The 27,510-nt window shown below is 37.3% G+C and overlaps 2 protein-coding genes and 1 pseudogene across 6 annotated transcripts; 1 reads left to right on the forward strand and 2 right to left on the reverse strand.

The window, feature by feature from the left end:
- Positions 1-163: 163 nt before the first annotated feature.
- Positions 164-8,507, forward strand: LOC132092321 (protein-associating with the carboxyl-terminal domain of ezrin-like). 3 transcript variants are annotated; one of them, XM_059498497.1, is made up of 15 exons: positions 164-406; positions 558-671; positions 959-1,162; positions 1,424-1,609; positions 1,720-1,833; positions 1,986-2,042; positions 2,598-2,700; positions 3,154-3,265; positions 3,405-3,482; positions 3,566-3,705; positions 3,800-3,987; positions 4,119-4,290; positions 6,793-6,963; positions 7,106-7,860; positions 7,950-8,507. In XM_059498497.1, exons 3-15 carry the CDS (start codon positions 998-1,000, stop codon positions 8,004-8,006), a joined length of 2,298 nt encoding a protein of 765 aa, XP_059354480.1. In that variant the 5' UTR covers positions 164-406; positions 558-671; positions 959-997; the 3' UTR covers positions 8,007-8,507. The 3 variants fall into 3 exon arrangements, with proteins under 3 accessions (XP_059354480.1, XP_059354479.1, XP_059354481.1); XM_059498496.1 differs by lacking the exon at positions 558-671; XM_059498498.1 differs by lacking the exon at positions 558-671 and having other exon boundaries at positions 964-1,162.
- A 3,072-nt stretch (positions 8,508-11,579) lies between these two features.
- Positions 11,580-24,198, reverse strand: firrm (fignl1 interacting regulator of recombination and mitosis). 3 transcript variants are annotated; one of them, XM_059498500.1, is made up of 25 exons: positions 24,048-24,198; positions 23,751-23,864; positions 23,565-23,610; positions 23,179-23,267; positions 22,576-22,680; positions 22,352-22,492; positions 22,094-22,256; positions 21,926-22,010; positions 19,208-19,346; positions 18,916-19,005; positions 18,749-18,813; positions 18,458-18,606; positions 17,654-17,783; positions 16,843-17,029; positions 16,458-16,540; positions 15,810-15,861; positions 15,322-15,411; positions 14,958-15,143; positions 14,168-14,284; positions 13,163-13,258; positions 12,917-13,030; positions 12,700-12,804; positions 12,298-12,378; positions 12,070-12,201; positions 11,580-11,982 (listed from the first exon to the last, which is right to left on the reverse strand). In XM_059498500.1, the coding sequence occupies exons 2-25, from the start codon at positions 23,832-23,834 to the stop codon at positions 11,776-11,778; spliced, it is 2,736 nt and encodes a 911-aa protein (XP_059354483.1). In that variant the 5' UTR covers positions 23,835-23,864; positions 24,048-24,198; the 3' UTR covers positions 11,580-11,775. The 3 variants fall into 3 exon arrangements, with proteins under 3 accessions (XP_059354483.1, XP_059354484.1, XP_059354482.1); XM_059498501.1 differs by having other exon boundaries at positions 23,751-23,859; positions 24,048-24,188; XM_059498499.1 differs by having other exon boundaries at positions 23,751-23,862; positions 24,052-24,184.
- Positions 24,199-24,786: 588 nt separating this feature from the next.
- LOC132092325 (zona pellucida sperm-binding protein 3-like) lies at positions 24,787-26,798 on the reverse strand (annotated as a pseudogene).
- Positions 26,799-27,510: the final 712 nt, after the last annotated feature.

Raw genomic sequence — 27,510 nt, forward strand, 5'->3', positions numbered from 1 at the left:
ACACCTTCATATGCAAGCGCCTGGAACAAAAACTTGTTTAGAAATGAATCCAATTGAGTAAAATGCTGAGCTAAATGACAGCCTTGAAAGATGTATTCCCTTTTTAAGCGCTACCCCTGTACAACAAGATGGTTTCGTCCAAATCTATAACAGGAAGAACCGGTGTTTATCGTTTGCGAACAGGAAGTTGTGCGTCGTTCCGTAGTCGATGCAGTCTGGCAAATCGACTGATTTGTTGGAGAGCCCATGGATTTGAAGTGTTTTTTCCAGCTCAGAGACTTGGTCGAAGTTAACGGAAAGCAGACGCTGCTATTTTTGTTGTTGTTGCAATAATGGTGTCTGCTGGATAGGAAAACTTAGGTTTTCTTAGGCAATTCGCTTCCTGCGAGGTGACACAGGCATACAGGTACAGATGTCCTGCAAGGAATAGATCAGAACACTAAAAAAACACCTTTCCTAAATACAGAGTAACAGTTAACAAGCGAATCAAATCAGTCTATGACGTTAAAAGCTTGTCCAGTGTGATTCTTGATACTGTATAAATATGCTCTGCCCAGAATCCCTAAAATGACACGTTGACTGAAAAAGATGAATGTCATTGTAACCATATGCCAGTCAACACTGTGATAACTTAGTCTGGATATTATTTTCAGATTGTCCTCAAAAACCAGGTTAGAGCGTTGAATACATATTGTAACCAACATTCTGCTGCCTTTTGACATCTCGCATGCTGTTTATTATTGCATGTCCATGAATACTCAGTTACCCAAAAATAAAAGGTTATTGTATTGCCTTGATTTTGACAGTCTGTCATCACACTACTCCAGTATATCAATTAAAAGCCTCTGAAGCCAAAATCTGTTTGTTATAAGCAAATCTGTTATTATCGCCATACATATCAAGGATGTATTTATGTGCACGTTCTTTGTAGTACAGGTATTCATTAATTTTTTTCAAGGACAGCGTGATAGGCAGACGATACCACCTCAGTGTAAGGATGGGTGCTGAGAGCAGTGCGCTGCCAAGCTGTGTGCTGGAAGAGCCGTTGCTGACACTGCCGTCTGGTCTTACCATGTACTCTGCCCTCCTCCGGGATGGCAAGTCTGCCTCGGTTTTTGTGCATAAGCAAGACAATGAGGATAAAGTCAGTAAAGCTGCCAAGGTAAATGTAAACAGCTGCTATGTAACCTCACCAATGACATACATTATCTGTCAAAAGTTTGGACACCTTACTCGCACATTCTTTATAATTAATTTTTTCCACATCTTAGAATAATAGTAGTCACGTAATACAAATTATATATATATATATATATATATTTATATACATACATATATATACAACAAGTGTAACATAAATCTCTAAATCTCTTAGCTATTTCAGTCTAATAAATGTACCCGATTAATACATCTTCCTTTACAGCATCTGAAGACATTAAGGCATCCATGTCTTCTTCACTTCCTGTCATGCTCAGTGCAGGATGGAGGCATACATTTAGTGACAGAACCAGTTCAACCATTAAAACGTCTACTAGACAATCTTACTCCAGAGGAGATCTGTGCAGGCCTCTATGACCTGTTGCAAGCACTAGTCTTTCTGCATGACAGGGTAAGATGCATTTTATTGTTGTTTTATTTATTATTTTTAAAATATTTATTACGTTTTTTTTTTTATTTAGACACTTTAACTAAATAATTTCTCTTTCTCTCATCTCTTAGGGTAAATCAAGTCACAACAGTGTGTGCATATCCTCAGTGTTTGTCAGTGAAGATGGCCATTGGAAACTCGGGGGGATGGAAACTGTCTGCAAGTTTTCAGAGGCAACACCAGAGGTGACATCCGTAACTACTTAAGTTCTTGTTTCAAAAGATTAAGGGAAATTAAATGAAATTTAATGGCATGGTTCTGTTACAATTGGTTAAATACCTTTAATAACAAATATAGGCAGTACTGTAACTCTTTCTATGTGTGACTTCCTCCCCAGTTTCTCAGAAGTATCCAGAATGTTAGGGAAAATAGTGCCATTCCTCCTGAGGAGAAGGTTGGGACCATATTTGTATTTATATTATAAAGAAATAAAAACTTTGACTATGCAAGGATGTATTGACAGTAATATAGTTATGTTACAAAGATTTCTATTTCAAGTAAATGCTATTCTTTTAAATTTTCTACTTATCGAAGTATCAGAGAAAAACAAATTTACAACCAAAAAAACTGTATATAGAATAATACAATAATAATAATACTTATACACCAAATCAACATATTAGAATAAAAATTCAGCTTTGCCGTTGTAGGAATAAATTCCATTTTCTAAAATATTAAAATAGAAAACAGCTGTTTTTAAATTGTAATAATATTTCACAATATCACGTTTTTTACTGCGTTTAAAATAAATGCAGCCCTGGTGAGCAGACTTCTTTCAAAATCATTTTAAAAATCCTTCCAACCCCAAATATTTGAATGGTAGAATATGTAATCCTATTCTGATTTGTTCCCAGAATTTACAAGGCCTGGGACAAATTAAAATCTGACAACAGTCCTGATTGTTGTGACTCAGCAATATAATAATGTTTTTTTAATAATCTATTTGTAGCTTGAAGGATTCAGAACTCTTCCCGACAATCACGCCCACTCCCGAGACGCTTTTTCATTCGGGGTAATGGTGAAGGCACTTCTTCCACTTCTGACCGGACATGGTTAGTAACACTCTTAATTCAACAGACGCATGTAAAGCAGGCTGAGCATGTCTAAGGTTCATCCTGCTGTGGCAGTTTCTAAGCCTTTACTGTATAGACATTGTGACATAATTGTTAATGGACTGACAAAACTATTTTACATGCGGGGTACAAGTTTTTAATTCAGGGCAGGTTATGATGACTTAATGTTCAATGAACAAAATGATCGACAGGAGCACTGTAATGGTGATGCAACCTTTTGGCTTTTATGTTTTATGTTTTTTGGAGCAGGGCCACACTGAAAACATGCTCTGTTGTTTTTGTGCTCTTTTTTTTCTCTTTTAGTCTCATTCACTAAATTGTGGTGTTTTTCCATTCCCTCTTTCATGCATGTTTTTATTTATCTTTCCATGTCTGTTCCCCATTTTTGTAACCTCAATTTGCTCGTCCACCCAAACATACTTTCGGTCTCAGTCTCAGATAATTTGTTGGAGAGTCTAAAGAACATGCTGCAGGCCAGCCTCTTGACCCCTGACCCCATGTCTCGCCCATCTCTCAGCAGTTTGCTGACTCACAAGTTCTTCAGGTTCGCTCTGATTCAATTCTGATCAATTGAGGTCTTTTGAATCCATTTAAATGTTAATTTCGCCTGTATTGACGTAGGATTATTATATGATAATTAAATGATTTAAATAACTAAACGTTGCCATATTTAATTCTTATAGAAATGACTTCTTAGATATCATGAATTTTATGAAGAGTTTGACCCTGAAAAATGAGGAGGAGAAGAATGAATTCTTCAAGTAAGCTTCCCTTTCAAAGGCATGATTTTATTACTCTAGAAGGGTGAAGTGTTGTGCTTGGATAACGAAGTGTGTTTCTGCAGGTTTCTCTTGGACCGGGTTCAGAACCTCCCAGAGGAGTTAATAGCTACACGCCTGGCTCCTAAATTGCTCAATTCTTTGGTGTTTGCTGAGCCCATGGCTGTCAAAAGCTTTCTTCCTCACCTCTTACGGCCTAAGCAAGGTAGAATCAGTCAGGAAACCTTTAGGAGATGCTTTTTGTACACTTGTTTAGTAGCATTAGTCTTAGTTATGAAGTTGACGTCTGTTTTCTACAGACTCGAGTGTGAGCACCGGTGAGGAGTGTCTTCTGTCTTTGTCTTTGTATCGGAGATACGTGGTTCCTCAGCTCCTTAAGCTCTATAAGGTGAATGAGGAGCACGTCAGGATTGTGCTTCTCTCCCACATTCACATCTATGCTGAGTTCTTTCCTCACGAAGAACTGAAAAATCTGATTCTTCCTCAGGTACTGTGAAAATGTATGTGTTTGTATCAATAGCTTAATGATACTGAATTCTTTCGAAAAATGAGTAATTCAGGATGTTTTTAAGTTGATACTGGGATTGTTTCAGTTATTTCCCTCACTTTATCTCTCAGGTTTTGCTGGGAATGAGAGATACGAATGACTCACTTGTCGCTATGACACTACAGAGTTTGGCTGTGCTTGTCCCGTTGCTGGGTGCCCAAGTGGTTGTTGGTGGGGAGAGGACTAAAGTCTTTAAACGGACTACGCCAAACTTCACCAAGTCCACAGAGGTCACCCCAGAGAGTAAGACACGTCTGTTGATGCACTTTTATAATGAGAGGGAGTTTAGTCTAATTCCCTGCTTATTTTACTAAACAGGTTAATCACCCCAATTCATTTCTGTTTTGATTTATCTGATATGTATTTGTCCCATTATAAACATTTATAATGCTGAAGTTATTATAGTTATTATATTTACCTATATTGAATGTAAATGTTGTTTTACTGTTTTTTTTTTTTTTTTTTTTTTTTTTTCAATCTCTCAAGACTGGTTGGAATAAGATAAAGTAAATATCAAATATCCTTCAGCCAGATTTAGCAGTAAAGGTCTTCTTAATGGCTAATGTATTTAAAAATGAAACTAAGATATGAAGTATGAAACATATGGATGGTACTAATATTGCTTTGAGGCCACTGGAGGACGCTGCTGCAACACTTTATATGTCATAGATATTTCCTTTCTATTAGTGCATTCAGTTCCTCTTTTAGGGAAAGAAAATAAATATATACTAATGTATATAATATAAACATTTTAAAACATTTGGACTGATTAAATGTTCGTCCGATTTCCATTTTGCCATTTATTTCTAAGATACTGGAAAAAAAATTGTTTTTACAGCTCCAGACCATCCTGACTGATAATCAGGTTCTTGAGAAGTTCCAGTCTGGGTTTAAATCACTGCACAGCACAGAAACCGCTCTTGTAAAAGTTCTCAATGATATTTATATGGCTACAGATTCGGGGGACTCTGTCATTTTAATAATGTTAGACCTATCCTCTGCTTTTGACACCGTCGATCACTCAATTCTTATCCCTCGGCTGGAACACTGCGTTGGGTTAGGGGGGGCTGTTTTAAGATGGTTTAAATCTTTTCTTACCAATAGATTTTTTCAAGTAAAAATAGGAAATTTATCTTCTTCTCCTAGTAATCTTTCCTGTGGTGTGCCACAAGGCTCTGTTTTAGCTCCCATCCTTTTTTCTCTTTATCTTCTCCCTTTGGGTTCCATTCTCAGGACACATAATGTCTCATTCCACTGCTATGCAGACGATATGCAAATCGATATGCCCGTGTCTAGGAAAAATAACAGTTCTCTAGGCAACTTTACAGCATGTCTTGAGGATGTGAAAGCTTGGCTTGCCAATAATTTTCTTTTTCTGAACTCAGACAAAACAGAAGTCATTGTTTTTAACTTCTCAGACTCCAGGCTAAGTAATCACCCTGACCTTGAATCTCTAAATCAGTTCATCTCTCCCCAAGGAATCTAGGTGTGATGATAGATAGGTGCCTCAAATTTGACAAGCAGATAAGCACAGTCATTGGGTCCAGCTTCTTCTCTCTTCGCTCTTTAACAAAAATCTAATCTTTTCTCCCTAAGCGCTCCATGGAGACTGCTATCCATGCTCTTATTACCTCTCGCCTGGACTATTGCAATTCCCTATACTTTGGTATATCTAAGTCCCAAGCGTCAAGCCTACAGGTCGTTCAAAACGCAGCGACGAGATTTCTGAAGGGAAAGAGGAAATTTGATCATGCCACCCCCCTCCTAAGATCCCTTCACTGGCCTCCGATTAATTTTAGAATTGATTTCAAAATTTTACTACTGGTTTTTAAATCATTAAATCATTTAGCACCTTCTTATTTGTCCGATCTACTCCATCCCTACCTTCCCACTAGAGGCCTTAGATCCAAAGATAAGCTCCTCCTTCAGATTCCCACAACCCAGCTAAAATCGAGGGGTAACCGAGCCTTTGAAGTGGCCGGCCCAACACTGTGGAATAAGTTCCCACTCCATATTAGATCTGCCTACACTTTGTCTGAGTTCAAATCATGTCTCAAAACTCTTATCTATTCTAACAAATCTCTAACAAATCTATTCTCAGTTGCTTTTAACTTATAAGAGTGTTCTATCATAAATTGTTTGCTACTATTTGTGTACTTTATAAGTGTTCTGTTTTAAACTCTCTTGCTGACTTTAGAGTACTTAACCTTTTATTTTTCCTAACTTGTACAGCACTTTGGTCGGCCTGTGGCCGTTTTTATTTGTGCTTTATAAATAAACTGAACTTGAACTTGATTAAACTCAAATAAGTATTTCAGTTTATAAATCATCTACTTATGTGAAGACATTTATAATATTTAGATTCTGTTTAAATTAAATGCTGTTCTTTGAACTTTCTATTCATAAAAAAAATATATATATATAAGTTTCACAAAAATATTAAGCAGCAAAACTGTTTTCAGCATTTGATAATAAGACATTTTCTTGAGCATCAAATCAGCTTATTAGAGTGATTTCTGAAGAATCATGTGACACTGAAGACTGGAGTAATAGCTGCTAAAAATTCAGCCTTGGTATCACAGGAATAAATTACATTTTAAAATACATTAAAATAGAAAACCGTAATTTTTAATTGTAATAATATTTCACAAAATTACTTATAAAAAAATATTTCACAATTTTTTTTCTAATTACCATTAACACCAACCATTATCTTACTGATCCCAAACCTCTTTTCCTCCGCAGCATCACCCGTGCATATTGTTGGCCCCTCACATCCCCACATCTCACAACCACCAAAGGTCCTGAATCTGTCCCCTAAGAGCTCAGAGGACAAAAAAATGGTTTTAGACAATATGTATTCCTTCAAAGCAACTGAAAAGACCACTGCCCAGCACACCACATCAGAGAGAGCAGGTATGCCACAACTGATACTTAAAGAGGTAACATTTCTGAACTGCTTATTGTCAAGCAATTATTTGAAAAGAAAGGCTGAAGTTATCTTGAACCTACTTGGTGTTTGAAATGACAACCCTTGTGAATTAAGTGATCTCTCTAGCATTTAGCAGCAAAATGAATGGGTGCAGAATGGGCACAAAATCTGCTGACAACACGAAAACTAACAGCACGGTGAGATCCGATGAAGATTGGCCTAACTGGAGTGACACAGAGGAGGCAGAAAAGGACAAGACCCAGTCAGTCCAAATTAACATTCGGTCAGCAGGCATCCCTAGTCAGAGCAACTCCGCTTTATCAGCTGACAATGAAGATGAAAGTGAGGAACCCTGGGATGATTTTGAGGACTCAGAAGTGACCTCAGACAGGTCACACTTGACTCCTTTACCAGTCTCTGTACCTAAGACATCAACAAAAAGCACTGCAATATCTCTGTTTGAATCTAGTGCCGGACCTCCAAGGCAGTCAAAAGCACTCAAACTGAACTCTAGCGTCAGAAGCAATCCAGATCATAACCATACCTCATTATGGGACACCGGTTGGAACCAGACAACTGACACCCTCAAACCCAGCAACACAAGTTTAGCATTAGAGCCCAAGCCAAAAAGCACAATCAAAAGCTCTGAAGCTGGATGTCTTGGTGAGGAGTTCACAATTGCAGTGAAGAAGAAGCCAGAGCCAGATCCAGAGCTAGACTTCTTTGCAGACATGGTCCCAGATATAAAGCTGTCTTCCTCATCTCTTCTGCTCCCTGTGGAGAGCTCAGTCAGAGAACCCAACACGGGACACACAACATCAGACCCATCAATAGATACACTGAGCCTCACCACCAAGTTTGCTGCAGCTGACTTGACTGAGGTAAGTTTAGCTATCGACATCTATTTCAATTATTTAAACTACAGTATGATGACGAACTGATGCAATTAACTTTTGTGTTGCTTTCACAGACTGAGGCAGAAGGATGGGGCGATGACCTCAACTGGGAAGATGAGAATGCCTGGTGATCAGTGTGGTCTTCTACAGAAAGCCATATGAGAGATTTACATTCAAGAAAACTGCAACATATGCCATCATGACATTATCACTAAAGACCAACATAAAAAAGATGTAGTAACTACGATTTAAGAGAGAAGTGTGTATTGTAAGATTCCCCCACCCTATACGATATGATATTCAATCTTTTGTTGCCATAGAAATTGTTCAGCTACAGAAAAAGGCTTTTTCAAGATAGCCTGATGGACCTAAACATGCCAGATCCTTTTAGGAGTCCTTCAGTCATGTTGCACTGTGGAGGGGTATCTAACCTGGAAATGCATACACTTCTAAAGTCAGGTTTATTTGTGCCATACAGCTTTTTTCTTTTTGGTTCAGTGAGCCTTAGAGGACACACAGCCTCAACTTGAGAAGAAATATATAGACTCTAATTTGTGTTCATTAGATTTGTTGAGCCCAACCTAATTTATTTGTATTATCAGCTGCTTATTAAATAAAAGGGTTTTATGGTATTTGATCTGCTTTGATTAAATTTTGACATGTTCGGTTTTAAGTTTAAATAAATCTGGTGAAATTTTGATGCAATACTGATTTACTTGAATACTGAATTTGGCTTTAAAAAAAAATAAAAATAAAGTAAAAAATCTCCCACTGATTTAGGGTTAGGTCACACTGCATCGACAGACACCAACTTGAAGCCAACAAACATGTTTGATGGATGGACTTCAGATCAGCGTGTAGGCCTTGTCGTCTGTTGCCAGTGGTCGGTGTTTTTACCGAGTGAACATTCAGTCAGTATTTGTCAGGTCAGGAATGTCTGGACCGTAAGGTATTTTCTAACAAACTCATGTAATCTGGTAACTGCTGGTGTTTATTGGTGCAGTGTGAATTATCCTTTAGAATATTCACAACTGAAAGCTTTGATGTCATTGTAATATTAAATGCTCTAATACAATTAGTCTTTTTTATTGCATTTATTTGCTTACCAAATGAAAATGTGTCTTTTTTTTGTATTACATCTAAGTCGGCGTAAATGTTTTTTTAAATGCAATTTATAGATCTTATTGTGATAATGTTAATGTGTGTTGTTTTTTACATTTACACCCACATCTCAAAAGCAACTGAAGGACAGATCCAAATCCCCAGCCTACTTTTTCATTTTAAAGCAAATACCCCCACCCCCCCCAAAAAAATTTTTTTTTACAAATGCTATTAATTGTCATAATAGGATGGCGGCATTAACCTTTAATCATTCCAAAAAAAGGACAACACTTAAGGTCTTTGGGGTCATTTTGACCCCAAACTTTTAAAAAGCGATTGCATAAGGAAATATACATTTTTTTATATGGAAAACTATATATCATTTTTTTTTTTACTTCTCAACTATACATTTATGCTGTGTTTTTGTGGAAATTTTGAAGTTTTTTACCTATTTACTGCACAATTACATAACTAGGCCATAAATTGGCTCATGAAAAATGATTTTTTAAAGAAAAAATCACTTAAATGATGATCTTAATTAAATCTAAATAGTTTCTGGACATTGCTCTATGTGTTAGGGATAGAATACTGCCATCTAAAGGTTAGTCAAAAAACTTTATTTCTTATGGGTTAGGAATTAAAGTGCAATGGCCACATGTATCCACTAGAGTGCTATAGAGACTCATTCATTTTCACTTCATTTTTCTTGATGCTTCAACTTCTCCTCACAACTTTATGATATATATTTTGTGAATATTTATTTAAACATTTTGAAATACATAAAAAATCTGTAGTTTTGTCAGAGTTAGAATTTGTTGTTGTTTTCTAATATATTTTGAATTATCTGCTTTTGCAAATTATTATACATTTGAAAAAAACATTACAAGTCACCACTATGACATGATTGTAATCACACACTATTTATTTCAGAAAATTATTTATCAACAACTATTTATTTTTTTAGAACAAGAGATTTTAGAACAAGATGAATTTTAAAAGTAAATAAACCAATATAATACAAAACAACAGCACCAATAAACTGTAATGAACAGGAGTGAAGGGTACACAGAACAACTTTTTTTATAAATCACATGGCTAATAAACATGTGAAAGAACAAGCAGAGTGCAAAACACTGATAATGGTACTTTATATCATGAACTAAAGTCGATGCACATCTGGCAGATGTTGACAGTATGAGCAGTGCAGATGTTCTTCCAGTTTGTGCAGTCCCATCTGAACTCCACGTCTCTGCTGCGTGGACACACCTCAAAGCGCTTTCTTTTTGTGGATGGATGAACTAAAGACCTTTTGGCCATAATGCTGTCACAGAATGACCTGTGTGCGGGAACCAGACTGCCACTTTTATACTCTAACTGGGATGTTTTCAAAATGCTGCTGCTGCTCTTTCATCTAACTGTAAACTTTCTCAGAGTGCAAAAGTTCATCTTTCTTGTATCTGCCCTTTCCCTCTCTTTCTCTCTCTCTATCTGTGTGTGTGTGGGGGGGGGGGGGGACAAGCTTGTTCCATGTTGCATATGTGACATTTTTCAGATTTGTGCCAGTTTAGTTGATTTTATTTGACAATTTCTATAAAAATGCTCTCTGTTGCAGTGGCATACGTATGTTTGTGTGTGTGTGTGTGTGTGTGTGTGTGTGTGTGTATGAGATAGAAAGTTTGTTCCACTTTGGGTTTATGCTCTAGGACCAGACCTCGAATTAAATGTAAAAAATTTTAGATTTATGCCAGTTTAGTTAATTTTATTTGCCAATTTCTATAAAAATGCTCTCTGTTGCAGTGGCATACGTATGTTTGTGTGTGTGTGTGTGTGTGTGTGTGTATGAGATAGAAAGTTTGTTCCACTTTGGGTTTATGCTCTAGGACCAGACCTTGAATTAAATGTAAAAATATTTAGATTTATGCCAGTTTAGTTAATTTTATTTGCCAATTTCTGTAAAAATGCTCTCTGTTGCAGTCACATACATGTGTGTGTTTGTGTGTGTGTGTGTGTGTGTATGAGATACAAAGTTCGTTCTACTTTTTATTTATGCTCTAGGACCAGATCTTGGTTTATTTGTAGAAATTTTCAGATTTATAATGGATTTAGTTTTATTTTTTTGACAAACAAAATTTTAAAAAGTCATTTTTTGCATTTTCCCATTCATTTTCAATGTGGGGTCATTTTGACCCCAAAGACCTTAAAAGGTAAAAATTTTTTTACACACCTTTAGAACAACCAAATCAAGCCCAGTTTTTGTGCATGTTTAGATAGATTATTTAGGAAATGTCACAGAGTTTCATGCCCCTGCGATGAAGGTAACGCTTTTAAAAAATGAAGGAAAAGTCCATTGGGGTCATTTTGACCCCAAAGAGTGATTAATTAATATATTATGTTCAAGTTGTTTTGAAATAACTACAATTACAATTAAACTTGGAGGCTTTAGAAAATTCAGAGCTGTAATTATGAGGATGTGAAGACTTTTTTACAAAGTCAATCTTTAAATTACAACAATTCTGACAGTGTGAATGCATCATTAAAACTAAGAGTTTTAGACTTCAGTATTTAATGTAAATAACTCACTATCAAACCACTGACTAGAAAAGTCAACAAAACAAATTTTAATGAAGTTTATTTAATAAACAGTTTTTTGGTCTCTGGAGTGACACTTTTCCATTTATAAAAAAAAAATACAACTTCTATACAAATATCTTGGGTGACTTCAGCAAATGTAGTGGCATGGAACAAAAAGGCAGCGTTAGGTTAAAAGCAGCCAGAGGTAGAGGTGTTGTTGTGGTTGAATCAGTGCTCCTCTACTGTAGTGGTGTTGATTTGAGTTATCAGTGTCTGTAAGACCTCAAGTCTGGTCCTGACCCACTGTGGAGGGGATGGGTTGTGGCCTGGCCCCACTATTGCCTGCAGGGCTTTCAAGGCACTTTCTGCTGTCTGGAGGTATCTCTCAAACTCCTCTTCTACTTTGGTCTCTTGTCTTGCCCTCTTCGGACATGGCTGGAACAGGCAAAGAATCACAGAATTAGTAAAGATTTGTTCCAGAAGTATGTCAGACTAGAAAGCTAGTCATCCTCACTCACTCACCTCTTCAGTAAGTGGCGTGTGTACAGGTGATTTGTCCTCACACTCCATTCGCTCACAGTGTTTTTCTATTACACTCCTCCACTCCTTCAGACGTCCAAGTCTTGCTTCCTCAGACTCCTGGTGTGAGACGGTCTGTAGAGAATGATGCATTAATCTACTGTATATAAGGAGCACTCCAAGAAGACAAAATTACACTTTTTGTTAGTCTGTGTATCTCTCATTTCATACCTTACTGAGGTAGTTTAACACTTTGGTTTTGATCTCCTCTGATGTCAATGTTTGAGAAATCACTTTCTCATGGTTGGTTATCTTAAAAGTTAAAAAAGAGAGACGCGAGCTAGATTACAAAATAGTTAAACAAGGATGTGATTTGAGATTTTTTTTTTTTTAATAAATAAATAATTAAATAAAAACTCAAGTTCTTGAGCGTAAATGATCACTTAGTTTTAAGTTACATAATGTACCTATACTAGTTCAAGTAAATGCACCCTTTATGTAGTTATACCCAATTCATGTTTGTGTCATCTTTCAAAAATGTTTCATTATACATTCACTTTCTCAAATATACAAATTTAACAATTGAGGACATTGTCTGTTATATAAATGGTTATATAATGGGGAAATTCTGACCTCTGCAAAGAGGCCAAAGGCCTCGAGCACATGATGGAGTATCAGCCAGGATGGGTGAGTCAGGAGACCATTGAACAGACCACTGATTCTAGGCAAAACTTGGCACTGCAGTCACACACATACATATAAGTACTGCACAAACAATGAAATGACCAAGTGGAAGAAATCATTCCTGGTCAGAATTTGTTAGTTTTTTGATCTCATATTCCATGTATACCTGAATATTGGGAGAAATAAACACTTTTCCCAGTGAAGCAAGGAACTCCAAAGCAGCTAAAAGCAGGTCATCTGGGCATTTCTGGATAGTCAACCCACTCAAACAGGAAACAGCCTTTGGGGGGGGGGGGGGGGGGGTGTTATGGGCAAAGACAAAAAACCTTGCATCAAAATTAAAGATCTAAAAAGCTATAAAATAAACATAACTATGAAGGCCCCAAGAAAACAGGAAATGTTAAAAGATCACCTGAACAATGACATGTTCCTCTACACTTTTGATCACGACAGCTGATATTGACAGGAGTAACTTCACAGTGCACTGGAGAGGTGGATGAACCTGCACCTGATAGTAGATGAACAGTGAAGAAAAAACAGTGAACCTAAAGGCATAGTGATACATTCACATCCTGACTGATCAGGTTGGATGACATAGATTTCATGGCAGAACTTAACGAAAACAAAAAATGTAACAAAAAACTTGTTTTGCATCGTGAAATCACACCGCAGAGCATTGCATCTTGTCATTGCATCCTGTTTTAGGTTCGGTTAGAAGTATTTATTCATTGTTGCATACATATTTCATTCAAACCACACCAGAGTTTGTTTGGAATGAGATGGAGACACATCTGTTTAGAAGTCTCTGTCCACTTGTTAGGTTTGCACCAGGGTTCGGAAGGCAGGAATCGCACATACTCAAATGAACAGCACTAACAGAACAAATCACACCAGTTTTGATCAAAATCAAACACACCCTAAGATTTATTTTAAATGTTTTAAAAAAGAATCTTATGCTTGCCAAGGTTGCATTTATTTGATCAAAATAAAAGTAAAAACCGTAATATTGTGAAATAATATTTAACTCAAAATAACGTTTTTAAGTTTTGTGCATTTTAAAATGTATTCCTGAGCTGGCAAAGCTGATCAGCCATAACTCTAGTCTTCAGTATCACATGATCCTTCAGAAATCCTTCTAATATGCCGACATATGTTGCTCAAAAATACTTATTATTATCGTTGTCAAAAAAGGCTATGCGGAATGTTTTTGTGGAAACTGTGACATTTCTTTCGCTTTACAAACTCCACCTGTCACAAAAAAAGCACTTCATCATTTGATGAATAGAAACAGCATTTTATTTGAAATGTATTGCACCCTTGCTGAATAGAAAGTATTAATTTCATTACAAGAAAGACAAAATCTTACTGACCCCAAAATTTAGAACAGTCATATACAGTATATGTGTAATCTGATCACCTGATTGCTACTCATGCGACTCCACAGCTGAGAGATGATCTTCACAGAAGACCCCACACAATCAGCCTGTAGGTCGCTCCCTCCCATCAACATCAGCACACAGCCTAGAATCTGGTTCTGAATCACAGAGAGAAACTAATTTAAAACCAAGCCCTGGGAAATATATTTTACCTTAAAGGTCAGTCTGGTTTTTAAGGGCAGGATGTCAGATTTGTAGGAATTGTAGGTGTAGAAAGTGAATGTACAGTGCTCTCTCCACCCTCAATACCACGACTGAGGTGCCCCAACTGCTCCGGGTGTGTGTTCATGGTGTGTGTGTGTGCACTTTAGAAGGGTTAAATGAAGAGCACGAATTCCAAGTATGGGTCACCATACTTGGCTGTATGTCACATCACTTTCACTTCGACTTAAATGTTGAGAGAGATAAAAGTGTTGAAATAACAATAGAAATCCCCAAGTTTCCCCACGACTAAACTGCATTCGTGCAGGATTTTGTTTTGTGTCCATAACCAAAACTTGAATCTACAACAGACCTTACCAGAATTTGTTCAGGGTTAGACTCTGGCATAAAACACATTTATTGGCTTAGAACTTGAATCTGGATCTAAGATTGTCGGTTTCCTCTACTGACAGATGACTAAAAAACAATTTTGTCCTGTATATTTTTAAATGCAAGCATTTTTCGTGGGTTTAAAATCAAGGCCTTATGTAATTCAAAATGATGGCAAATATCTTGTGAAGTATAAAGTTTATGTATTCAATAGCACCCTTGTTGCTTTATTTCTCTCACAAGTCTTGGTATATCTCCCATCCTGTAGCCGCTATTCTCCAATCCCTGCAGCACAACAGAAGCCCCGGCAAGCACCTCTTCCTCCACCCGCATTCGTGCCTCTGTACACAGACACCTTAGCAGAGTGTGGCGCCACACACACAGGTTCTCCTCCTGAGCGGGAGGGAAGCGCTTTACAAACTCCACCTGTCACAAAAAAAGCACTTCATCATATTTATGAATGTACCATTTAGCTACCTACAAAACAAAGACAGAAAACAGAAAAAAAACTACAGTATATTACAAACTCATCAATGTTCTGAGGAAGTTTTTCTGCAAAGTTGTGTTCATATTCTTAATCTGGACAATAGAAAAAGAAATTAACCTGGTGCTTGGGTGTCATGAGAAATAGCAGACGTCTAAGCAGCAGGGCCAAGTGAAACATCTGATAACCCGCTCCAGGACATGACCTTAGCTAGACAGTACAACAACAATACATGCCATGGAAGTTCTTAGTGGACTACCAAAACCGGAGAATTAGCTCAGACAATGTTCAAACCAAGAGAACTTAAAGAAAAAAAAATGTCTAAACACTCTCCAAAAATTAAATTACAGTCATCCAAAAGAGTATGTAGTCATCTTTAAAATGGTCAATTGATTTAGAAAACAAATTAATTATGAAGATAGGACAAGTACAAGGTTTAATAGAAGTATGGTTTAAAACAGACAAATTTCTCTAGTTGTCAAATGTAAAGAACACACATACATTAAAAAAATCTTTAGAATGTTTTTTTTAAAGAAATTGCTACTTTTTTCAACAAGGATTCATTAAATTGCTCAAAAATTCCCATTCCCAGTACACTCCTCACTCACCAGGTGAGCAATAAGGAGAACATGATGAAAACATAACTCAGCCGTGCCATACCTGAAGAGAGACAGAAAGAACTTGAACTCTGATATTGTATATAAACATTTTTTTTCTTGCATTCTTTAGAGCAGTAGATGTTTTCCAACTTGTATAGACACAGGTGCTAGTAGAGCATGGTTATCAATATTATTTATTGATAACCATGATAAATAAAAAATATTGCTACTTACTATTATAATACTATACTATTAGTTACTATCACATTATAATTGCTGTTAATAGTGTTCATCGTCTGGTTGACTATGTCTTGTATACATTTTTCTGAAAATTCCTGTCATTTGCACATAAACTGATCACCACTTATAAGCTACTACTAAATATTGTAGAAACTTAATTTTCTGTAAAGTTGCTTTGCAATTTGTATCGTAAAAATTGCTATACAAATAAACTTGAATTTAATTGAATTTAATATTATTAGGGGTTTTTAGAAAGTATTGAATGACTCATAAAAAACAATGACAAAACTTCAGAAATTGACACTTCTAAAAAGACTAAATACAGGAATATCTCTGATTGTTCATGCTTGGCATTCTCTGTAGCAGCTCTGGAAAGTAGTAGTCATAGAAGTCCGATGGGTGTGTATCTATACATACCGTGCCAGGAAGCACCAGACATCTGTTGCCAAGACAGCCGTCTGCATGTCTGCCTGCAATACGGCAGCTAAAAGTGACCGCTCCTGAAAGAAGAAAACAGAGGAAAATAAGATTTTATGATGGTTTTCCTTTCTTTTCTGATGAAATGTATTAAGGACCAGCTATTTGTCACTTAGCCAGTTGAAAATAATTTCAGCATTATTATCAAAGTAATTACAAGAACACCATAAGAATGTAATTATTTCAAGACTTATAGCTAAAATGTGACTTGTCTTTTAAAAACAAAAGGTTTTAAGTTCATTTTATTTGTCACATCATCCAGAGAGGAAGACCAAGCTTAGTTATATAACACTTGAACAGAATTCAATAGAAAAAGATGACTGACCAATGGTGCGAAGTGTTGAGTGGGCAGAACAGCCACACAAGCACACATATGCACACACACATGCTGGTGCAGACTGACTCTACCCTGAGCCTGCCCTCGCAGCATTACTCCCGGCAACCACACCGGCACAGCATGCTCCAACATACACTGCCGAAAACTATGCAACACTGCCTCAAACACAGACCATCTGTGGAAAGAAAGACTTTTTGATGGTATTATGCAATTGAGCCAAAAAAATTGCCTGGACCTAGAGAAAACAAATCTCGATTTAAGTAGGCACAATTTTTACATTTCCAGGATTGAAATGCAGTTGTAAACAACAGAGGGATAAATGACAAAGATGATGTAAAGTAACCTTTTTTTTCACCAAGGATTTATTAAGTTGATCAAAAGTTAAAGCAAACTTTTACATTGTTACAAAAAAACTAATTTCAAATAAACGTTATTCTTTTATTCATCAAAGATTCCTGAAAAACAAATTCTTGAGATTTCCGAAGGATCAAATGACACTCAAAAACAAATTGTAACAATTTCAAAATATTACTGTTTTTTTTTTTTTTTTTTTTTAAATTATGAAATAAATGCAGCTTTGGTGAGCATACAATACTTCTTTAAAAAATGTTACAAAATCTTGCTGGCCCCAAACTTTTTAACAGTATTGTACAATGAAAGGTCATTTTATTGCAGCATTAAAACATTATCAATAAACGCCAAGCTAATTCAGCATAATTATTGATGCTTAAACCCACAATGATACTCAACTGACTAGTTTGCCAATTTAGTCCTGCAAAAATACACAAGTGTAAAGTACCTGGGAGTTTCCTCCGAAAACTGACTGCCATCACTCCACAGTCGCATCGCCTCTTCTGGCTGGGAGGAGAGTTTACCCAGTACATTCACCAGTAGCAGACACTGTGGTAGGGTCAATTCTGTACTGGACTCTAAGATACACAAACAACAGAAAAAACTAATTGGTAATTTTTTAAAAATGTTTAAGAAACCTACAATTAACAAAATTTCTTCCCATAAGTTATTAGTTTTAGGTAAAGTGAGGTCATGTATTACATTGTTCCCTCGTTTTAATTTAGTTAACGATTTTACTAAAACAACCGAAAGAATTAGAACAACATGGCCATGATTTACCAATGAAAAGGGAAAAAAATGAATGTGTTGTGGGAACAAATAGTTGTTTTTATCTTGGCAATAATCCATAAACTGTCAGACAGAGAGTGCAACTCCACATGTTGGAAAGATGGAAGAACTGCCCTGTAATAATGAAAGGGCATGGGCACTAATTCAAGTGACCTGGAAATGTACAGGATATGCACTCAGCAATGTGTCATGGACAGTCAGTCTCTATTCCTTTTTTTTTATGTAACTATGTCCTTGAAATGAAAGAAATTCCTCACCAGTTCATTTCACTCTCTTAAGACTTTGCAGACAGTGACCTATCACTCATATTACAAACAGAACAAAAACTTGAATGACCAGGTTTAGTAATGTATGTGCTTTCAATAAACAAGCCAAAGATTTTTTGGAGGAAATGTTAAAGGAGTGTTCCAGAGTTCAAGAGGACCCTGGAAGTTTTTATAGTAGATTACAAGAAGAAGCTCACGGTGATCTGGGTCCAGGACAGATTCTGCAAAGGGATGGAAGGAGAGCAGCTGTGTCAGCATGACATCCATGGGAACCAGAACCGCCACTCTCAACTCCTCACTGAGGGCAGAGGGCACAAACGGGGCACACAAAGAGGGAGGGAACTTGCTGAGGAGGGAAAAAAACAACAAGCTTAATAAGATATAGACAAAACAGAGAGAGGAAAAATGAAACTTTGAAAATTAAAATTAAAATCATGTTGCTTAAAATGTTAAGTGTGTTGACCTTAAGCAATATATAATTGATTTACCTGTGGATTTGTAGATACAACTGGTGAAATCGACGGCATGACTTGGCAAGAAATTCTTTAAATTCCTATCACATGAAAAAAAATCCCCAGAAAACTATAACTATTTCTGACTGTTAAAATCATTTTAACAGGTTTTATTGAATAACTTTAACTTTGCCCTCAGTTACCTTTGTGTAGTGGACTAATGTGTTGGCAAAAAACCTACACATTTTTGTTGCTTTTTGGAAAAGCTTGTATTCTGGACAGTGCACAATTTCCTGTGAAAAACAAAAGGTGGAAGTGAGATATGAGCTGACCTTTTATGTGACACTTTAGACTTGTCCAATAAAAAAAGTCCCTGGTGAGTGTTTCAAGGTCACCATTATTGCAATTAAAAATACCACAGCAACCAATAAATAGCATTCACCATGTCTGTTAAAAAATGCAATCTGTTCAAAATTTTATTGATGATAAGTCTACCTGTAGGCCTGCCTGCTGGATCTGCTGGGCCAGCTCAATACAGTTCTGGACAGATGTATACAGGTCTTCACACAAAGAGAAGGCTATGTCAGTGTGGCGAAGCCGATCTTCTACAAGAGACTGGTACTTCACGCTCTGTCTGAAATCGAACACAGACTCTCAGTATATAAAGTTGTGACATTTTGCCAAGTATGGTAACCCATGCTCGGAATTGGTGCTCTGCATTTAACCCATCCAAGTACACACACACAGCAGTGAGTAGAGAACACATACACCGTGAACACACACCCGGAGCAGTATAATTAGCATTATTTATTTTTGCATAGAGATTTTAGATTGAAAAATAAAGTATTGTGTGCAATTTACAATGTCTGATCAATTCTAAAGTTTGGGACAAGACGTTTTTTTGGCTGTGCAACATTTATCAAGTATAAAACAATATAAAAAAACTGGACTCATGTTACCGGCATTTAAATCATGCAGCAAGAGTGAAGCTTTCCTTTTTACTTCAGGACATGACACTCTTTGTATGCAACATGGCCATAAGAAATCTATTTCTAATAAAGGCAGATTTAAAGGGATAGTTCACCCAAAAATCTAAATTATGTCATTAATAACTCACCCTCATGTCGATCCAAACCAGTAAAACCTTTTATCTTTGGAACACAGTTTAAGATATTTTAGATTTAGTCCGAGAGCTCTCAGTCCCTCCATTGAAACTGTGTGTACGGTATACTGTCCATGTCCAGAAAGGTAAGAAAAACATCATCAAAGTAGTACATGTGACATCAGAGAGTCAGTTAGAATATTTTGAAGCATCGAAAATACATTTTGGTCCAAAATTAGCAAAAACTACGACTTTATTCAGCATTGTCTTCTCTGCCGTGTCTGTTGTAAGACAGTTCAAAACAAAGCAGTTTGTCATATCCGGTTCGCGAACGAATCATTCGATGTAACCGGATATTTTGAACCAGTTCACCAAATCGAACTGAATCGTTTTAAACTGTTCGCGTCTCCAATACGCATTAATCCACAAATGACTTAAGCTGTTAACTTGTTTAATGTGGTTGACACTCCCTCTGAGTTCAAACAAACCAATATCTCGGAGTAATTCATTTACTCAAACAGTACACTGACTGAACTGCTGTGAAGAGAGAACTGAAGATGAACACCGAGCCGAGCCAGATAATGACTCGTTCATGAGTCAAGAACCAGTTGCATCGGTTTTCGGATCACCAGGAGTTCTTTCGGACAGTTCGATTCAATAAACCGGTTGAAGAAAACGGTTCACCGGTTCTTTTGCGCTCGACCTAATGACTTCATTTGCGATGATTGCCCTTCATTCAAGCCTTCGGTTTACCCGCGATCATAACATTAGCACAGAATCAGTTCAGAATCAATCACCAAAAGAATCAGTTCGGTTCAGACGCTCTGTGTGTCAGTCTGCTTCACGCTGAATCACGCATGCGCAGTATCATCAGCTCCTCGGTTCTCGAATCGGACGCATCTGATAGTAACGGTTCTTGACTCGAGAACAAGTCAATCTTTTGTTCGTTAGCTGGCTCGGCGTTCATCTTCAGTTCTCTCTTCACATCAGTTCAGTCAGTGTACTGTTTGAGTAGATTAATTACTCCGGGATATTGGTTTGTTTGAACTCAGTGGGAGTGTCAGCCACATTAAAAAAGTTAACAGCTTAAGTCATTTGTGGATTAATGCGTATTGAAGACGCGAACCGTTTAAAACGATTCAGTTCGATTTGGTGAACTGGTTCAAAAAGATCCGGTTACATCGAATGATTCGTTGGCGAACCGGATATCACAAACTGCTTTGTTTTGAACTCTCTCACAACAGACACGGAAGAGAAGACAATGCTGAATAAAGTCGTAGTTTTCTGTATTTTTGGACCAAAATGTATTTTAGATGCTTCAAAAAATTCTGACCCTCTGATGTCACATGGACTACTTTGATTATGTTTTTCTTACCTTTCTGGACATGGACAGTATACCATACACACAGTTTCAATGGAGGGACTGAGAGCACTCGGACTAAATCTAAAATATCTTAAACTGTGTTCCGAAGATAAACGGAGGTCTTACGGGTTTGGAACGACATGAGGGTGAGTTACTAATGACATAATTTTGATTATTGGGTGAACTAACCCTTTAAGTACCGGTGGTACCGAGTACCCGGTCAACCCGGTTCTTCAACGCATACAGTGCTATGATTTCCGCGAAGCAGAAAACGCGGCCGGAATCTCAAAATCCAGTCAAGAAAATGAAACTTACATTTTAATATGGACAGTCACGGAATTTATCAAAGTTAGCATAAATTAATAAGATCAAACCTCCATACGGACCAGTATCTGTAAATGTTAAGCGGCAAAAGTTGGTTGAAATATGAATCCTGCATCTTCTGCGCGTCTCTGTGTGAATGAATGAATGGCAGAGACGTGCGGGTTTGTTTACTACATAGACTGAAGCGCGTGACACTTGCAGTAATTTCAGCATCTGCCATCTCAATAAGGACATATATACATAAACAACATCACCAGAACTGTTCTGAGTCACTTCACAAGCATTTTACCGTTTTATTTTTAGTGATAAAACTTTTTTTTTATTAGCATATTTTTGTGTTTTGCTTTGGTAAAGAGAACCGAGGATTTTCACTGGTATCAGTAACGAATACTGAAAATTTTGGTACAGTGACAACACTACTCACTTTATGATAAATTTCCATGTGTTGGCATGTAGCGCAATGTCCAGTCCAGATATGATCAAGCATATGTCCAGCAGACTGTGAATCACTGCAAGCCAAACACAAAATTCAAAACTATAGAAAAGCACATCCATCTCTTCACTGGAGATTTCTCACACAGATACCACAAACCTGTGACAATATCTGACACTTCCTCCTCAGAAGCAGTGTCCTCCAAGTTAATTTTGTCCAACAGTTCCATCAGGCCCTTCTGCAAAGAATAGGCCTCTTTAAACAGGCCCTGAAGCAGATCACCCACCAATGACAGCCTTCCACTGTACATGACCTCACTGTTCTATAAACACATCAACATCATACTGAAATTAGCAGAAAATAAAATCCTGGTTTTAAAAATATGTCCAGTGAATTATATAAAAATAAATCTTGTACCTTGCAGTGCTGGAAGGTGTCCTTTAGGACTCTGAGGATGCAAGAGGGCAGAGAGCGAATGGTATCAAAGGAAACAGACTCTTCGAAGGAACAGACATGACGTACACAGGCAGAGAGAGACTCTAGGGTCTGGACCATCATCTGGCAAAAACACGACAGCAGAAATCACTATGACCAGCAAATGAAGACATTTTTATTTCAATTTTAATATGGCATATTCAAACCTTCAAGATATTTCTCAAAAACACATGCAGCTCTGTGTTCTGACTAGAAAGGCCTCCAATTTGCTTGCTGATTTCTTCCAAAAGACTGGCAAACACTTTTACCACCTGTGGATCGCACATGACAACACATAAAAACATGCTTCGTGTTGAATATTTCAGGCTATAGAATTGGATTGGCACAAGTTACCGAGTACTCAAAAGTGACAGCAATAATCATGAAAAAATGACTTAAATTTTTTTTCCTGATTGGCTATGACAGCATTTTGGGAGGTAACTTGTCTGACTGCGAATCATTCCGACAACATGCTGTCCAGACCAGAGAACTAAAGTGAAACTAAGGATCTGAAGTGCACAATGATGTCTAGTATCACTCTGATATACTGTATATGAATAAATCATATATTGATGAGTTAATTAATCCCCTACCAAAGCATTTCATTTTTGCCATTGTTAATTCACTTTTCATCTCATGCAAGGTGTGACATAATTCATTACAACTGTGTTGTTTGAAACAATCATATTGCTTTCATCTGTTGCTTTAAACAAAAAAAATGCTCTTCCCAACACCAAAGCCAACATTTTGTGGGAATTTCATTCTCTAACCTTGGGTAAAACTGTGGAAAAACATTCCTTCTCCAAATCAGATAAAGAAAGATGAGGGAGGAACCTGCTTGTGATCGTCTGAAGAATATCTGTAGAGATGGTATAAAGTGTAGAAAATCTAAATCCAAGTAGGTTATACAAATAAAATATTTGAGAAAAGCAACGAAAGCTTCCATGATTTAAAAACATAAGCCTGTTGAAGATAGTTGAATTAAATGAGGACACTTATTTGACACTTCAGCTTCAACTTACTTGCTTGCTTAGATATGTCTCAAAATAAAACAAGAACATGCATCATACAAAGTAATGTTTATGTTTAGAGGTCCACCCGAGATATGCCAAGTCTAAAACAATTAAATACAGTATTGATGACAGCTCAGACTTACTTGTGTGCTCTTCCCAGCTGTCAGTGTCATGATGCATGGCGTTCATGTGTCAAGGCAAATCTTAATCATATTGTTACATATTATACTATGGTAGTCCTAAACAATGAAACATGTGTACATTCATACACTGCCTTAGACTACAAGTGAAATGAATCTGTGAAGTAAGTCAGGAAAGGATATAATTAGTTTGGGCAGGACGGTTTTGAGTTCTTGTTGACAGGTCTCCTGGTCCCATCGAGAGACTTCATCCAAAAGGGTCACTTGAGACATTGTGGACACCTTTTTCAAAACACACCTGCTCTGACAGCAAAGTTGTAACTTAATTCGGTTTTATATGTTTACGAAACAAGTACATCACCGATTAATCTACGTCCCAACATGTTTTCGTAGTAAAATGTAACTTAACTGTTACTTTGTTCGTTCAATTTGAAGGTAAAACTAACTCAACTCAAGTTTTTTGTATATTATCTACTTAAAACTTACCGACTTATTCAGATGATAATAACTGCGATTAATAAACGCGTTTAAGTGATAATTATGGACAATAATGAGATCCTTTATACAAATTTAGGTCTTCTGTTTGAGTTCTCCACATTTCCTTCTGGGCGATATCATTCGTCAGCACGGCATAGGGTTTCATTAAGAAAACGAAACCTGTTAATTGTCTTAAAGCGCTATGTGTGCTTATTTAACGCTACTTACAGTATATTTCCTCATTGCGTTTGTATTCGTTTTTCCGAGTGTACATCTAGCTTACTTCCCTGTTACGTCAGTAACAGTAAAGTGCTTAAGAACTCCCCTCTAAAAGTGAATTGGTATCGCTCCCAACTTCGCGCCGTTTTCTCTATGGCGAAATGTAGTTTAATTCATCTTAGTCACACCGCAGTCTACGGTGATTGGTCAGTATATTCTATACTTCTTGTGTGACCCAATCACAAACGAAATGTTGCTGAATCGATGTACGAGGCGGTGAAAAGATAAAACCTGTATAATGACCACACACACACACACACACACACACACACACACACACAAATACTTTTATTTCAGAAACGTTTCGTTCAGTAAATGTTTGGTCCTTTCGGAGCCCCACAAATTAAAGAAAAAAAAAAACCTGCGCAGGATTTACTGATTTATTCATCTGATTTGCTAAATCGTGTAAACTTTAAAACCGAAAACGATTTCATATTTCTGACCCACAAAAACCATACAAAACAGTTCATTCGTACTTAAAGCTTTATTTAAAAAAAATAATTAAATCACATTTTTGGCTTGAATATGGTTTTCCCGGACCTGGAGAGGGCCAACCTGGGCTCTTGCTTCCCACTGGAAGCCTGTGGTAAAAAATAAATAAATAAAATAAACCCAACACCGTTAAAGCCAGGATAAAACCTACAGATTTGGGACTCAGTCACATGCAAAACATACCTGGAACTTCGGTTAAAACGCTATCAGTCGTCAATCCACAGCTTGTGTCACAGCAGCGACATACCTCATCACTTCCATCAGAAGACACCCATCTTAAAACCAAATAAACTTGTCTAGTGGATGAATTTTATACAAAATAGTCACATCATCCACCCAGACTCACCCATACTCACCCATCTGCACTAAAAGAACAAGCCTTGTGATTTTCGTTAACCTGCACCGAAGCGGCACTTGCTTTTAGAAGACAGGTGATGTAAATCTGCAAAGACTTACTACACTTACTACATGCAACAAGATTTATAGTAATTGAACCACAAACAGAAAAAGCAAACAAAACATACAGCACCACTGCTTTCTTGTTGGAACCTAAAGGCCTCCAGTTGAAACTGGAGTTTGTCATCATGCACTCTGGGCAGAAATTTGGAGATGGAGCCTGTATACTTTGCATCAGTGAGGCAACTGAAACGCCAATAAGTCTCATGAGGATCTTGATTCCCACACTTATATGAACTCTCAATGTAAACGTTCTTACCCATGGTTTTCAATAAAAGAATACTTTCAAACAGATTTCACATCAGGGCCTTTAGTGGCAACACAACTGTACACAAATATACGAAGGGGAATGTGGTTGTACTGCTTCACAGATGCCTGAATATTTAAGACATCTCCCAGGAAGAAAACGGCGGAAGGCCTTTCAAACATCCAGTCATCTTAAGACACAGCCCAAACACACAAAAAATTTAACCAAAAGTACTGATGAAAATACTTCGATACATAAAAGGAAACAAACCGGTCATGATCTTCAGGGAGAAAACCAGAATGTCCTCTGCAATCTGGGTAGATGCATATGGGATCCAAGCTGGCTGCACTTCATTACTCACATTGTGTCTCCTGTAATGAAATACTCATGTCCAGAAGGCTTGAATTGTGAAGTTACACTAGTAACACAAATAAAGAATTGACCTTGGGTAGTGGCATTTAATACCAACTGTAGCACCACTGGACCTTAAAATTGGGGTGCCTTGTAGTGCAGCTGGTCTATAATCAAGGGTAAAGGTATAGACAAGCTCATTCTCAGTCACCTGCAAGAGAATACATTTAGAAGCTGCTTAATATGCAGGACTTCGGCAAGGAGCAAATTTAAGAAGCCAGAAGACAGACCAAAAGCTGACTACCACACTCCTGAAGTGCAGAGTGAAAGATCAGGACTCTGGCAGTTGCATCCACACTCTCCACACCACAGCCCCCTAGAGATAAAAGAGAGGGCTCAAGCAGCTGCCCATTACAAAAGAAGTCCTGCTTCACTTCCACATGCACCCTATTTTCCCAACACTGGACTGCTACACTGTCAGAAGGCCTAGGCTGCTGCAACTCAAAGTTAAAATCTGGCTGTACTGGCTCTTCTTGGACCTTTGGGAACTTCCAAGCCAGCTCCCTGACTGGGCCAAGCAATTCTTGTTTGGACTGAATACTCAAAGGGGCCAGATTTGAAGTAACTGGGGCTAGCTGGGGCTTCAGAGATTGAACGCCATTAGAACTTTGGATTGGATTCAATTGCTCCCCAAGTGGAAAATCATCACTTTGAGGATCTTGACTCAGCACCCGAGGCTGAAACACTCGAGCCATTGGCCTGGCACTGTACACATGATCAAATGCAACCAGCACTAAAAGCCCAAGCACACAGTTCATAAGCCCCATTATTACAGCCACCAAATTACCACTGCCACACTGCAGTAAGGTGTTGTAGCACTATTTTATAGTGTCATGAATACTGTCCCCGCCCACCCCCAAACAAGCTTAATTTCTATGTGGACCATCCTAATCACAGAATCAATGGCTCAAATGCAAAGTTCACTCTCATTGAGCTCCGCAAAAAAAACAAAAGTAAATTATAAAAAAAAAACAAAAAAAAAAAAAACAAGGGAAACGTTTAAGTTTTTTTCTGTTTTAAGATATAAAGTATTTGGCCTAAGTTTTATGTTGGGGACAGTGATATTAAGAATATTTCTTACATTGTTAGTATCTGATATGCTCGCTTCACCACAAAAAAAAAAAAAAAAAGATTTTGAATGGCTACACATCTTCAACGTCATCTTAAATTGTGATGAAGACTGATTGACTACAGTATACATTTAGATGAATGAAAATACTCCAGTGGTTACTGTAAGTGAGTGCAGGAACAGGGACTACACTTTCCTACACTCATCAAAGTCATTACCAGAATACTATCTGGAAACATACGCTGGCTGCCAATATTGTGTTCAACTATACGCCACACCTCTCGAATTCAAAGTGAAATTATCAGTTGTTTTTTCTTTTAACATCCTTGACGGTAAGTGCAAATGCATGTGCCAAACACATTTTAAGGAAAACGAAAGCCTATTAACAGAAGGCTATGATGGGGATAACATCAACAGGAACTTCCAAATACATCCCCATTATGTTCAAATAGACACTATAAATGTATCACGAGAGACAGGAATTTCACAGGGAAATTAAAACGCAAAAAATAACAGCA

This window comes from Carassius carassius, chromosome 18, assembly GCF_963082965.1.
Source record: "Carassius carassius chromosome 18, fCarCar2.1, whole genome shotgun sequence".
In the NCBI taxonomy this organism is placed as follows: domain Eukaryota; kingdom Metazoa; phylum Chordata; class Actinopteri; order Cypriniformes; family Cyprinidae; genus Carassius; species Carassius carassius.

Excerpts from the sequence above, each read along its gene's own strand:
- firrm (XM_059498500.1), bottom strand. The coding sequence starts at position 23,834 with ATGTCTCAAGTGACCCTTTTGGATGAAGTCTCTCGATGGGACCAGGAG. Across the intron at positions 18,607-18,748 it reads TTGTATCTACAAATCCACAG|CAAGTTCCCTCCCTCTTTGT; the intron begins GTAAATCAATTA and ends TTCCCTCCTCAG. Across the intron at positions 15,144-15,321 it reads TCATGACACCCAAGCACCAG|GTGGAGTTTGTAAAGCGCTT; the intron begins GTTAATTTCTTT and ends TTTTTGTGACAG.
- LOC132092321 (XM_059498497.1), top strand. The coding sequence starts at position 998 with ATGGGTGCTGAGAGCAGTGCGCTGCCAAGCTGTGTGCTGGAAGAGCCG. Across the intron at positions 1,834-1,985 it reads TTTCAGAGGCAACACCAGAG|TTTCTCAGAAGTATCCAGAA; the intron begins GTGACATCCGTA and ends CTTCCTCCCCAG. Across the intron at positions 6,964-7,105 it reads CACCACATCAGAGAGAGCAG|CATTTAGCAGCAAAATGAAT; the intron begins GTATGCCACAAC and ends TGATCTCTCTAG.